The 13,528-nt window shown below is 48.4% G+C and overlaps 2 protein-coding genes across 2 annotated transcripts; both read left to right on the top strand.

Moving 5' to 3' along the window:
• Window positions 1–748: 748 nt before the first annotated feature.
• Window positions 749–4,660, top strand: LOC138944530 (uncharacterized). The gene is made up of 2 exons (XM_070315358.1): window positions 749–1,043; window positions 1,524–4,660. Exons 1-2 carry the CDS (start codon window positions 749–751, stop codon window positions 4,658–4,660), a joined length of 3,432 nt encoding a protein of 1,143 aa, XP_070171459.1.
• Window positions 4,661–6,993: 2,333 nt separating this feature from the next.
• On the top strand, window positions 6,994–12,231 carry LOC138944529 (uncharacterized). The gene has a single exon (XM_070315357.1). It carries the CDS (start codon window positions 6,994–6,996, stop codon window positions 12,229–12,231), a length of 5,238 nt encoding a protein of 1,745 aa, XP_070171458.1.
• Window positions 12,232–13,528: the final 1,297 nt, after the last annotated feature.

Below are 13,528 nucleotides of genomic sequence, written 5' to 3'. Positions count from 1 at the left end.
CAGATAGTGATTCGGTAATCAGTTCGCGGAGTGCGAGTGAGAACGCTGACACGCTAAGGTAACAGCACTTATAAAAACTATCGCGAGACGGAGACGGTGCGCGATATCAAAACATCTATCCGCATTCCGCTGCCGTAAATAATAACGCGAGTGCGTTGAAAGGACTTCCGGGAAAATAAAGTGCGCGAAGTCAACCTTGCATCCCTTTGCATTATTAAAGTTGTGCTCTTAAGCACAACATATCATTATTATTTGCGCCCTGCGTAATCCGCAGTGCCGCGCAAATCTCGCGCTTCTTAGCGCTTTGCACAGCTTAAGTGCAATCTTTGTGCTCTTTAGCACTCCGCACCTCAAAGTGCGTCCTGCGTAATCCGCAGTGCCGCGCAAATCTCGCGCTTCTTAGCGCTTTGCACAGCTTAAGTGCAATCTTTGTGCTCTTTAGCACTCAGCACCTCAAAGTGCGTCCTGCGTAATCCGCAGTGCCGCGCAAATCACGCGCTTCTTAGCGCTTTGCACAGCTTAAGTGCAATCTTTGTGCTCTTTAGCACTCCGCACCTCAGAGTGCGTCCTGCGTAATCCGCAGTTACACATAGTTGTCGCACGCTTTAGCGCGCGGCACTGTTAAGTGAAAATTATAGTGCGTCTTCGCACATCCGCGTGCGACGGACCAGTCGTCACGCTTCAGCATCTCTACAACCCAAAGGTGGTGAATTGTTGTTGAAAGGCTTCATCTTATCGGCCTACCATCATGACGGACTCGCTGCAGGGCCTCCTCATCGAGCAATCTATTACAATAAGCTCGATGAAACGAGTGTTCCCCAACTTTAAGAAAATGGGCAAGGCCAACGTCACGCAATACAAGGCGAAGAGTCGACTGGACGCCTTGGAGACATTATGGGAAAGGTGTCAACGTCTCAACGTCCAGCTTCAGCAAATAGCAACGGCCGACGAACAGCGTACAGTCCCATACTTCACCGAGGAGGAATTCTTTACGGCCGAGGACGTCTACCACGAAGCGGCGGACTACCTCGCAGACGTGATAGGTAAATTCTCCCGGTGCGACCCAAATGCGGCATCAACGGTAAGCGACATTTCTTCTCGCGAATTGTCTGGTACGGTTTCATTGCAATTACCACGCATCCCGTTGCCGAAATTTTCCGGTAATTTCGCGGAATGGGAAAACTTCCGCGGAATATTCGAATCGCTCGTCGCCTCGAAAGAATCGCTGTCGAATACGCAGAAATTACATTATTTAAAAGCCAGTGTCACGGGCGAAGCTGCTGTATTAATTAATCATGTTAAGATTGCAGACGCAAATTACGATGGTGCGTGGAAATTACTTATTGAAGAGTACGATAATCAAAACGCGATTATTCATGCGCATATTCATGCTTTCGCTGATTTGCCTATTATGAAAACGGAATCCGCTGTCGAACTCAAAAGTTTACGCGATACCGTTGCCGCGTCATTAGCCGCGTTAACAAATTTAGGCAGACCTGTTGAAAAATGGGATGACTTATTAGTCTATATTGTTTCGCAAAAATTTAGTCCACGCACACGTAATGAGTGGAATCTGCAACGCGGTAAATCAACCGCATCTCCGACGTATGAAGAGATTCGAGATTTTATGACGTTGCGAATTCGAGGACTAACCGATCATTCTAAGTTAAATGCCGATACTTCGTCTCATAAAAATAAAGGCTCTAATCGGGCCTCGGTGAATAACGTAGCCACCGAAAAATGCTTGAATTGTTCCGGCAATCATAATTTGATGTTATGCGACGAGTTTAAGCGTAAATCCGTCGAACAGAGAACTCAGTTTCTCAAATCACACAAATGTTGCTTTAATTGTTTAAAAGTCGGCCATTTCCCGACCTCTTGCAAGAGTAAAAAACGCTGTAATTTGTGCCGACGAGCACATCATACGCTCTTGCATCGTGCATCAAATATACCAGTACAGAAGATTAGTGAAAATTCTGTTTTGGAAAACAAAACTCTTAACGCTCAACCGAGCGGCTCGGCCACCCCTGAGATAAAGAACGAGACCGCCGTCGCTTCCGTTCAAACGATTCATTCGCCGCTGAAAAATCCGCCGAACGTGTTACTAGCCACCGCATGGGTAATACTGCGTACCATCGAAGGACGTAAATTTAAAGTTCGTGCGTTGTTAGATCAAGGCTCGGCTGTTAGCTTTATTTCGGAATCGTTGTGTCAAACTATGCGCACGAAACGTTCCCGCGCGAGCCTCCACGTACAGTGTTTCGGCGAACGATACAGTGGCGTAGCGAAATCTCAGGTGTCTCTTACTCTCGAGTCTTGTAATGGGCGAGGTTCCTCCACCTTTTCTTTGACTGCTTTCGTATATCAAAAAATTACGTCATACGCTGGCTCAAAGACTAAAACCGTAGATTATTGGCCGCATTTACGGAAATTATCTCTCGCGGATCCGGATCCGTTTAGCAATCATCCGATCCATCTGCTCATCGGATCAGATTTATATGGATCGTTATTAAAGCAAAAGGTAAAACATGGTCCGACCGGCACTCCGACGGCCCAGCTTACTGCTTTAGGATGGATATTATCCGGTCCTACCGGCACTTCTAATTCAATTACCGGTTCCGCGACTTCATTAAATTGCGTAACAATTCCTTCGCTCGATTCTCTCCTTCAAAAATTTTGGGAGATCGAGGAAATTTCTTCCGAACTTCCGCTGTCGGAAGAAGATAAAAAATGCGAACAACATTTTATCGAAACACATCAGCGTGCCGAAGACGGCCGCTATATAATACGGTTACCATTTAAAACCAACCCTCCGCTCGATATAGGAGCTTCGCGCGAAACTGCCGCGCTTCTTTATTCGAAATTAGAACAACGCCTACGAAAAAATCCGGATCTCGCGAAACCCTATCATTCTTTCTTAAATGAATATAAATCTATGGGTCATATGGAATCTGTCTCCGACGAAAATCCGACGCTTAACCAAGCGGTGTATATACCGCATCATCCGGTACTACGCGAGTCTAGCAGCACGACGAAACTTCGCGTAGTATTTAACGCGTCGTGCAAAACGAGCAATGGTTCTACATTAAATAATCATTTAATGACCGGGCCTAAATTACAACGCGATTTGTCCTCAATTATCCTTCGTTGGCGTCAATTTCGTTATGTGTACACCGCCGATATCGAAAAGATGTTTCGACAGATCCGCTTTCATCGAGACGATGTCGATTTTTTGCGGATATTTTGGCGATCTAATATTAATTCTCCGATACGATCTTATCGATTGCTTACAGTTACATACGGTACTGCTCCAGCTCCGTATTTAGCCATGCGCGTTATCAATCAATTAGCTATCGACGAAGGTCATTCTTTTCCAAAAGCACAAACAAGATCCAGTTCTTTGTTATCGCTTTATCCCTTTCTCGGGAAAGATAAATTAATTCGCCTTGGCGGGCGGATTGACCATTCGTCACTCAGTTATGATGAACGGCACCCTATAATTTTACCGAAACATCGAATTTCGGATTTATTAATCGCTCAAGCTCATAAAGCCTCTCTTCATGGAGGCACTCAATTAACGTTAAGAATTTTACGCCAAAATTATTGGATAATTTCAGCGCGCACCAGTGTAAAATCTCTTATACGTAGTTGTGTAAAGTGCGTACGCGAACGCGCACGTACCTCGCAACAGCTGATGGGGAATCTCCCCCAGCCCCGCGTCACGCCTTCGGCTCCGTTCTCGCACACAGGCGTCGATTACGCCGGGCCGATGAATATTATTCCGTCAGTCGGCCGCGGTCAACGATCCAAAAAATATTATGTTGCCGTTTTTATTTGTCTCTCGACAAAGGCCGTCCATTTAGAATACGTAGATGATTACGCTACTAACGGTTTTCTCTCCGCCTTTCGGAGATTTGCAAGCCGTCTTCGCGGTCTTCCATCCGACATGTACAGTGATAACGGCACTAATTTTCAAGGCGCGGACCGCGAATTAAACACTACCTTTCAGCGACTTGTCGCCGACCCTCAAATACAAGACGCTATCGCTAATGATAACATAAAATGGCATTTTATACCTCCCTCTGCTCCGCATTTCGGCGGACTTTGGGAAGCCGGTGTCAAAGGATTAAAGTTTCATTTGAAACGAGCGATTGGTTCCCGAACATTATCGCAGATCGAGTTCGCTACGCTGCTGTGTCAAATCGAGGCTTGCCTAAATTCCCGCCCGATTTCCGCGTTACATGATGATCCGAATGACTTTTCCGCGTTAACCCCGGGTCATTTTTTAGTCGGTCGCCCGTTAGTAAGTCCGCCTGAAGAATCTGTTTTAGATATCGATTCGAATCGGCTGTCTCGATGGCAGCAAGTGCGTGCGATTTTAGAGCAGATCTGGCGTTCTTGGTCTTCTGATTATTTGCATTCATTGCAACAAAGGCGTAAATGGCAAGAAAACAAACCGGAGCTCAAAATTAACGAGCTGGTATTGTTGAAAAATAATTTGGCACCTCCTTCGAAATGGGAACTTGCCCGAATATCAGACGTACATCCGGGATCGGATGGGCATGTCCGAGTTGTTACATTGCGTACTGCCAAAACCACTCTAAAGCGACCAATAACGCAGATCTGTCAGCTACCGATATCAAGTGACACTGGCTCTTAAATTAATTTGCGTTTTCTTTATGCGTTAATAATTAAGTTTGACTTTAATTATCGTCACGCTCTGTATATGTACATATATCTACTCTAAGAACGCTTATGTAAATAACCCTATGCTAAGATTTACTGATTAGGTTAATTCATGTATTTCGATTGAATCACCGACGATCTTTATCTGTACTCTTTTCCTATTATTGTATGTTGAGAAATTTGCTGTAGAGCTCTTCGGACTGTCTGATCGAGAATTATCATTAAGATGCCGTGTATCGATTATGATGGTAGGATTTAACCAGTTATTTCGTAACCTACCCGGTATACGAGGCGAGCGGGATGTTCAAGAAAGTAAGCGTTTTATAAACTATATTATTAATTTCGTTTCTCGAACGTTCTAAAGCGAGACGTTACGTGCGAAGCCTTGTTTTCATTCCGTGTTTGTGGTTTCTTCGTATCGTTCGATTCTGACAAACACCTCGTTGTCGATAGCCGATTGGCTCTCGGAATCGAACGATCGAAATTCCTCATTTTTTGTAGTACCCGTATCAACCAGGACTATTGTACGTGGATCGAAGAGAAGGTTTTTCGTTAAGACACTTCGTCGCAAGCCTTCACCGGGAGCACACCGAACGCCTAACGCTCATAAAGTTATAATTAAACGATAATTCGCGTGTCCGCTCATATCTTGCTGTCGCGTGCGATTACCTAAGACGGTCCGGGAGTTGGTGTCGAAAGGAATAAATACTGTTCAACAAACTAAACCCGGACAAATCAATTACGTCCTATCTCTCCGATCGGCGAAACAAATAAATTCTGTTAATGTGGACGTGTAAATCGAAGGCGCGGCTACAGTTATTCAGTAGTATTTATTATATATTCTATTAATATAATAAATATATTAATAAAAAATTATATTTATTATATTAGTAAAAAAAAGTATTATATCATGCATGTTTAATACAAAAAGTATACATATATACATATATATATATATAATATATAACATATGGGACCTTTAACATTATATTATTAATTGATTAATTACAATTTTGTGTGTGTGTGTGTGTGTGTGTAATTAAATTTAATATCTATTCCAAAAGTGGTAGAGTGACATTTATAATGACGTATTTCAATGTCATAATCACATCTTTTTGATACATCTTTTGACATCGTCACTCCTGCTACTCGGGTATTTGTGTAAATTAAAGAAAATTATTAAGAAATATTAGAGAGAGAAAAAGAAAATAAATCAAAAAAGATATTTATTAATAATAAAAAATATAATAATATTGTTCAAGATCGAACATATTTGCTTCGCGTTATTCGTTCGCTTTAGTTCTCATGTCAAACGGCCGTGAAATTCCTGCGTGTTTACTTGTCGCGGTATCGCGGAAGGACGAGAGAGAGAGAGAGAGCCTAGCGCGTTCGTATGTTTTCGTTCGCTCTCTTTCGCGTATGTTTCGAATGTTTCCTGTCGCTCTCCGGCTAAGTGCGTGATCATGCTCTACGAGAGTGACCGAAAGGAATGTCAGTTTTTATAATTTAGTCCGTAGTTGCCGATCCTATTTGGGATCATCTACAGTTTAGTTCCTCTTGGAAGGCCGCACGCGACACATCGCATCAGCAGTGTCGCGAACGCAAGTTTCGCGTCTTTCGCCAGCGGCAGCGATATTCCGAACCGCTTGCCCTGCACCAGTGCGGAAACCAAATACAAAAAGTGCGGGCGATTGAATCGTGCCGAGTGCACCGCCGCCGCGCTTGACTCTATATCGTCGGCCCTGCCCCGCGCTCGCGGCTCAGGGCGCGTTTCGATTTTCAGGACTCTGTGTCGCTCTCCATTAAGCGCAATTATTATTGTGACGATCGACGGGAAGACTCGCGTCTGAGGTGCGTAAACGCGATCGCGCTGGCCATCCCGCGCCCCGACAAGATTTCCGCTCCCGCGTTACCGCTCGGTTACCGAGCCGGACATTACGTCACAACAGAAGTCGCTCGTCAAGATTTCCGTCAATCGTCGGATTCGCGCCTCAGCGTTCCGCCAGTTTCAATTCCCGTCGGCCGCCTCATGTAACTGTCTGTGCAATAAAGTATTCTGTCAGTGCCTGTTATACTTTGTGTTTCGTCATTCTCGCATCCCCTTCCGATCCGATAGCGATTCATATCGCGCAACGTTCCCGATCGCGTGCCTCTCTCGAGGCTTGTGCCGGTATTCGCATTCGCATTCTCGCGGCGCGGGGATCCTCCTCCGCTCGCGAACATATTGCTGGTCCTTCGAGCCGGATCGCCGAGACGTGTCGGATCACGGGAGTTTAGTGACAAAAATCGCAAGTTACTTCGGCAATCATGCAGGATCTCCTGCAAAAGCAAGGCAGTGTGCAGCACTCGATCGAGCGTTCGCTCTCAAACTTCAAGAAGATAGGAAAGTCGAACGTGACTGCTCCCACGATTCGGAGCAGACTCGCCCACCTCCAAGAAAGCTGGATGCTGTTCCAGGATGGGCACGCTCAACTACTCAAGGCCGTTCCTCTAGCGACTCGCCCTACTGTGAGCTACTTCAAGGACAACGTCCGCGATGCTGTGGAAGACATCTATCAACAGACGAGAGACTACATGACGAATTGGCTCGAGGAACTCGAGCCAATCGTAAGTGAAAATCAATCTCTTAATGCGAGTGTTGTCGGGCTTACGGATGCGTCCGCGTTAAATCTTTCTTATTTACCTCCCATTAAACTTCCACCGTTCGATGGCACATACTCAGACTGGGAGAATTTCCGCGATCGCTTTCTCACTCTCATCGTAAAAAACAAATCGCTGACGGACTTCGCGCGTATGCACTATCTTTCTTCGTCGTTGAAAGGTCGCGCTCTCGACGCGATAAGCAATATTCCGGTTATCGCGGATAACTTCTCAAGTGCATGGGACGCGCTTAGTCGGCGATTTGAAAATCCGCGCCGGCTTTTGGCGCATCACTTCAATACGTTGCTCGGATTGCCGGTGTCAAATAAAGAGTCGGCCTCGGATCTTCAATCGTTAATTGATAAAATTAATATTTCCGTCGCTTCCATGAAGCAGCTTAAACGCACGCCGAGTGAGTTATGGGACGACTTTCTCGTCCACCTCGCCGTGCATCGGCTTGATTCCGCGACGAGAAAAGCGTGGACCATAAGAGCGACTGACTCCGACACTCCGCCAACGTATGAAGCTCTGTGCGCATTTGTGAGAAACAGAATTCGAGCTCTTGACGAATGCACTCCTCAAGTGCATTCGAAATCCGGAAATGATCAAAAGGCCGTCGGCCATCAACGCGTTTCCGCCTCAACTGCGTCCGCGTCCTCGCCGATAACATGCCCGCTGTGTAGATCTAAGCATCTTGTAAATAAATGTTCGAAGTTTATCGCTCAGACTCCGATCCAGCGCCGCGAGACCGTGAAGTCCCTCAAACGATGTTTCAATTGTCTAAGTTCTCTGCATTCCGTTCAAGAATGCAAAAGCCGATTTTCTTGTCGGTCGTGCAACAAACGGCATCACTCGATGCTGCACACTGGATCGGATTCTGAGCCAGGAATTTCCGTGTCTCCTGCGCAAGACACTCCGCCGCCGGTTCCGTCTCAAGTGCCGTCGGCTACGGTCCCGGCAGTCAATTCGCTTTCGGCATCCGCGGTTCTGCCCTCGCGACCGCGGGTCCTTCTCGCTACCGCGCGTGTTCACGTCGCGTCGGCCTCAGGCCATTCAGTGGTGGTCCGAGCTATGTTGGATCAAGGCTCGGAAGCCACCTTCATTTCTGAAGCCCTCGCTCAGACTCTTCGTTTACAACGCATTCGCATGCCTACGTCTATCTCGGGCGTCGGCGGATGCGCTGCCGGCACGGCTCGGCAAGCCGCTTACATTAAAATTTCTCCTCTCATTCCTTCCTCGGCGTATTTATCCGCCACCGCTCTCATACTTCCTTCGCTTACGGCTTATGCTCCTCATCGTGTCGTCGATAAATCCGCGCTCTCTCATCTCTACAACTTAGCGTGGGCCGATCCCGATCCGACCAGCACCGAATCAATCGATTTGCTCATCGGCGCCGATCTGTGTTGCGAGGCAATCCTCGAGGGGGTTCGAAAAGGACAGTCCGGATATCCCGTCGCTCAACAGACGATCTTTGGTTGGGTTATTTCCGGTCCCGTTCCGGATTCGGCGACGCGCTCCTCTCACACGGTTTCAATGCATCATTGCACATCATTAATGTCCCTCTCGGAGGATATACAAAAGTTTTGGGAGATCGAGGAGCTCCCTTCGTCGCGCATCTACTCTCCTCAAGACGAGCAATGTGAAGCTCACTTTGTGGAGACTCACTCACGCGACGCAAGCGGGCGATATATTGTCCGCTTGCCGTTCAAATCTCCGCCGCCTTTAGCTATAGGCGACTCAAAACGCTCCGCTGAGCGTCTTCTACAATGCCTTCTCCGCCGCTTCAAGTCTCAGCCCGATCTTTACCACAACTATCTCGCGTTCATGACCGAATACGAGACGCTCGGACACATGCGTCGTGTCGCGGATGACACCTTTTCGTCACACTCCGTTTATATTCCGCATCATCCAGTGACTCGCGCGGACAGTGCAACCACGAGGTTGCGCGTGGTTTTCAATGCATCGTACATTACCTCCAACGGGTCTAGTCTAAATGATCGCCTACTCGTTGGCCCGAAGCTACAAACTGATTTGCGATCAATTATCGTCAACTGGCGGCAATTTCGGTATGTTTATATAGCGGACATTGCCAAAATGTACCGCCAAATTTTATTAGATTCTCGCGATGTAAATTTTCAGCGAATCAAGTGGCAGCCGGCTCAAGGTAACGCCCCGTGCGATTTTCAACTCCTTACAGTCACTTACGGCATGGCGTGCGCTCCGTTTCTCGCTTTACGCGTGCTCAAATGTTTGGGCGACGACGAGGGTAATCGATTTCCTCTTGCTGCCTCCATTCTCAAAACGCAGATTTACGTCGACGATGTCATTTTCGGTGACAATCAGATTGAGGCGCTACGCGTTAAGCGTGATCAACTCATTGCTTTACTTCGCTGCGGTCAATTTGAGCTTCGTAAATGGGCCAGCAACTCATCGGTCTTACTGGCGGATATCGATCCTTCGGATCACGGTTTAGCCTGTCATAAAGATCTCTCTGAAGGTGAGAGTGTCAAAGTGCTCGGTATCATTTGGAATCCCGCGAACGATGCATTTCAATTCAAAGTGTCAACGGAGCCTACAACTCCAAATACTAAACGGTCAATTCTGTCGGTGATCGCTCGATTGTACGACCCGCTCGGATGGGTCACTCCCGCGACCGTCGCGGCGAAACTCGTTATGCAACAGTTGTGGCGCGCAAAGATCGGCTGGGACGAGGTGATCCCGGATGCGATCATGGCGAGATGGCAAATTCTTTATTCTACGCTTCCAAATCTCAATCGTATAGTGCTCCCGCGGTCGATGAATTCTCTCTCCGATTCGGCGGAATTGCACGGCTTTGCGGATGCCTCCACCCATGCATATGCCGCCGCCGTTTATATGCGCGTGACGAATTCCGACGGTCGAGTTTTCGTCTCATTAATCGCGGGCAAATCTAAAGTCGCTCCGATTTCGCCTATGACCGTGCCGCGCTTGGAGCTTTCCGCCGCGCTCCTTCTTTCCCGGTTAATCACGTTCATTCGCGACGCGCTCAATTTGCATTCTGCTCCCTGCTTCGGATGGACCGACTCGACCATCGTCCTCGCGTGGCTTCGGTCTCATCCATCGCGATGGAAAACCTTCGTCGCAAATCGCGTTGCGAACATTCAGACTACATCACCATATGTGGTGTGGCGTCATGTGCCCACGGCGACGAATTCTGCTGATTGTGCCTCGCGGGACCTTTCCAGCGCCGAACTCTTAAATCATCATCTATGGTGGGACGGCCCCCCATGGTTGAGACTGCCCTCAGATGACTGGCTCGCGGCGCCGGAGCCTCTCAGTGACGATTCTTCCGGAGAGGAGAAACTTCGCGTCTGTCACGCCGCTACTCCGCCGGTTCCGTGGGACCTCGCATCCCGTTTCTCGTCGTGGCCCAAATTGATTCGTGTGACGGCTCACTTATTTCGCTTCATTCATTACTGTCGGCGCCTTTCGCTCAATTCTACTCAGTTTCCTGGGGGCAGCGCACTTTCGGCCGCTGAATTCTCCAAAGCAAAAGTTTATTGGCTCAAGCAAATTCAATTCGAGTCATTCCCGGCGGAACTCCGCGCGCTGCGCTCAGGAAACCCAGTATCTATCAAAAGCTCGCTCGCACCTCTGACTCCGTTTCTTGATCGCGACGGGTTATTGAGAGTGGGCGGACGCCTTCATTGCGCTCCGCTTCCGTACGACTCGCGTCATCCCATTGTTTTGACCAGCCACCCCCTCGTTCGGCTCATCGCGTCACATGCGCACCTCCGTTCGCTACACGGCGGGACTCAGCTGACACTCAGTGTTCTCCGGAAGGAATACTGGATCCTTCGCGCAAGGACGCTAGTCAAGTCTATTATTCATGCGTGCGTGCCGTGTGTCCGCGAACGCGCTGCGGTTCCGCAGCAATTAATGGGCAATCTTCCGGCCGTGCGGGTGTCCCCTCCGCCTAGGAGCTTTGCTCATTGCGGGGTAGATTACGCTGGGCCTATCAAAGTTCGTTCGGCTGCCGGTCGCGGAATTAAGTCCCACAAATCGTATGTCGCGCTTTTCATTTGTCTCGCTACTCGCGCCATACACCTAGAACTGGTCGGGGACTATTCTACCGCCGCGTTTATACAAGCTCTCAATCGCTTTAGCTCTCGCCGCGGACTTCCCCAGGCCATCTACTCGGACAACGGTACGACGTTTGTCGGCGCAGATCGCGAGCTTTCTAAAGCATATCGCAAGACGCTTCGGGATCCCCAGCTGCTCAACATCACCGCAGGTGATAACATAAGCTGGCACTTTATTCCGCCCTCCGCTCCTCATTTCGGAGGACTGTGGGAGGCCGGAGTAAAGAGTGTCAAATATCATCTCCATCGCGTGGTCGGGGATCACACTCTTTCTTTCGAGGAGCTTACTACGCTCTTATGCCAAGTCGAGGCATGCTTAAATTCCCGTCCAATCGCGCCGCTGTCTGACGAATTCGACGACTTTCAATTTCTGACCCCCGGTCACTTTTTGATTGGAGCCTCGATAACGGTCCCTCCGGAGCCGTCGGTTCTGGAATTGAAGGAAAATCGACTCTCGCGGTGGCAAACCGTTCGGCAACTCGCGGAGCGCTTTTGGAAATTGTGGTCCGCAGACTACATAAATACTCTACAGCAGCGAAATAAATGGCGCAAGCCGCACCCTCCGCTGTCCATTGGCAAAATCGTTCTCATTCGCAATCCTCTATTTCCTCCATGTAAATGGGAGATCGGCCGCGTCATCTGCGTTCATCCTGGTCCGGATGGCCTTCCGCGCGTGGCCACCGTAAAAACCGCGTCGTCGGAGTTTGTTCGCCCTATCGGTAAATTATGTCTGCTCCCGATAGACTTACCAGATGATTCAAATCTTCGGGCGGACAAGGTCTGACCTCCGGTTTTCGCGTAAATTCTAAGTCTCATCTCCCGAAGGACCCGCGCTCGCGATCGCTCTCGGCGTCGTAAAGCAGGTACTGTTAGTTTAACTTAAGGTTCTTCGCGATTTCTTTCGTTCTCGCTCTGCGTCTTTCATTTTCTATGCGTTTATTCGTTGCGATTACTCTTAAGTTATGCGATAATCTCGTAGGCTAAGTTCAATTCATAACTCGCGGTCATGTCATATTTCGATGTCAGTGCACCGCCTCTTTCTTTTCGCGCTCTCATTTGCGTGTATTTGCGATTCTATTGTGCTGTATTAGCAGTCACAATCGCGCGTTCTCGCGTTTCTAGTTTAAGTTTCTATTCGTTCAATTCTGCGTTACCACGCGTTTCTAGTTTTAGTTGGCGTTCTTAGCGTTAGTTCGTCAAGTGTTATTCGAAGTTTATTCTTTGCGTTTGGCGTTTTCTTCAAGTACTTCGCCGCGTCTTAATCTAAGTTATTTCGTCAAGGCGGGCGGCTCTTCAAACCAATGTATCTGTTGCTGTCCTTCGGGGACACCTCATGTAAGCTCTCGTCCTCCTAGATTCGCGGATCTAACCACGCGCCTAATTAACGTGTCTTCTATTTTGAAGCTAATATTGGAACGACGTTCCAAGGCGGGCGGTATGTTCAAGATCGAACATATTTGCTTCGCGTTATTCGTTCGCTTTAGTTCTCATGTCAAACGGCCGTGAAATTCCTGCGTGTTTACTTGTCGCGGTATCGCGGAAGGACGAGAGAGAGAGAGAGAGCCTAGCGCGTTCGTATGTTTTCGTTCGCTCTCTTTCGCGTATGTTTCGAATGTTTCCTGTCGCTCTCCGGCTAAGTGCGTGATCATGCTCTACGAGAGTGACCGAAAGGAATGTCAGTTTTTATAATTTAGTCCGTAGTTGCCGATCCTATTTGGGATCATCTACAGTTTAGTTCCTCTTGGAAGGCCGCACGCGACACATCGCATCAGCAGTGTCGCGAACGCAAGTTTCGCGTCTTTCGCCAGCGGCAGCGATATTCCGAACCGCTTGCCCTGCACCAGTGCGGAAACCAAATACAAAAAGTGCGGGCGATTGAATCGTGCCGAGTGCACCGCCGCCGCGCTTGACTCTATATCGTCGGCCCTGCCCCGCGCTCGCGGCTCAGGGCGCGTTTCGATTTTCAGGACTCTGTGTCGCTCTCCATTAAGCGCAATTATTATTGTGACGATCGACGGGAAGACTCGCGTCTGAGGTGCGTAAACGCGATCGCGCTGGCCATCCCGCGCCCCGACAAGATT

The sequence above is a fragment of the Polyergus mexicanus genome, unplaced genomic scaffold (assembly GCF_030449975.1).
Source record: "Polyergus mexicanus isolate NDT 795.1 unplaced genomic scaffold, iyPolMexi1.0 SCAF_236, whole genome shotgun sequence".
Taxonomy (NCBI): domain Eukaryota; kingdom Metazoa; phylum Arthropoda; class Insecta; order Hymenoptera; family Formicidae; genus Polyergus; species Polyergus mexicanus.
The sequence above is the reverse complement of the archived record's forward strand: the minus strand, read 5'-3'. Positions and strand labels throughout refer to the sequence as shown.

Excerpts from the sequence above, each read along its gene's own strand:
- LOC138944530 (XM_070315358.1), top strand. The coding sequence starts at position 749 with ATGACGGACTCGCTGCAGGGCCTCCTCATCGAGCAATCTATTACAATA. Across the intron at positions 1,044-1,523 it reads CTACCTCGCAGACGTGATAG|TCTATATTGTTTCGCAAAAA; the intron begins GTAAATTCTCCC and ends ATGACTTATTAG.
- LOC138944529 (XM_070315357.1), top strand. The coding sequence starts at position 6,994 with ATGCAGGATCTCCTGCAAAAGCAAGGCAGTGTGCAGCACTCGATCGAG.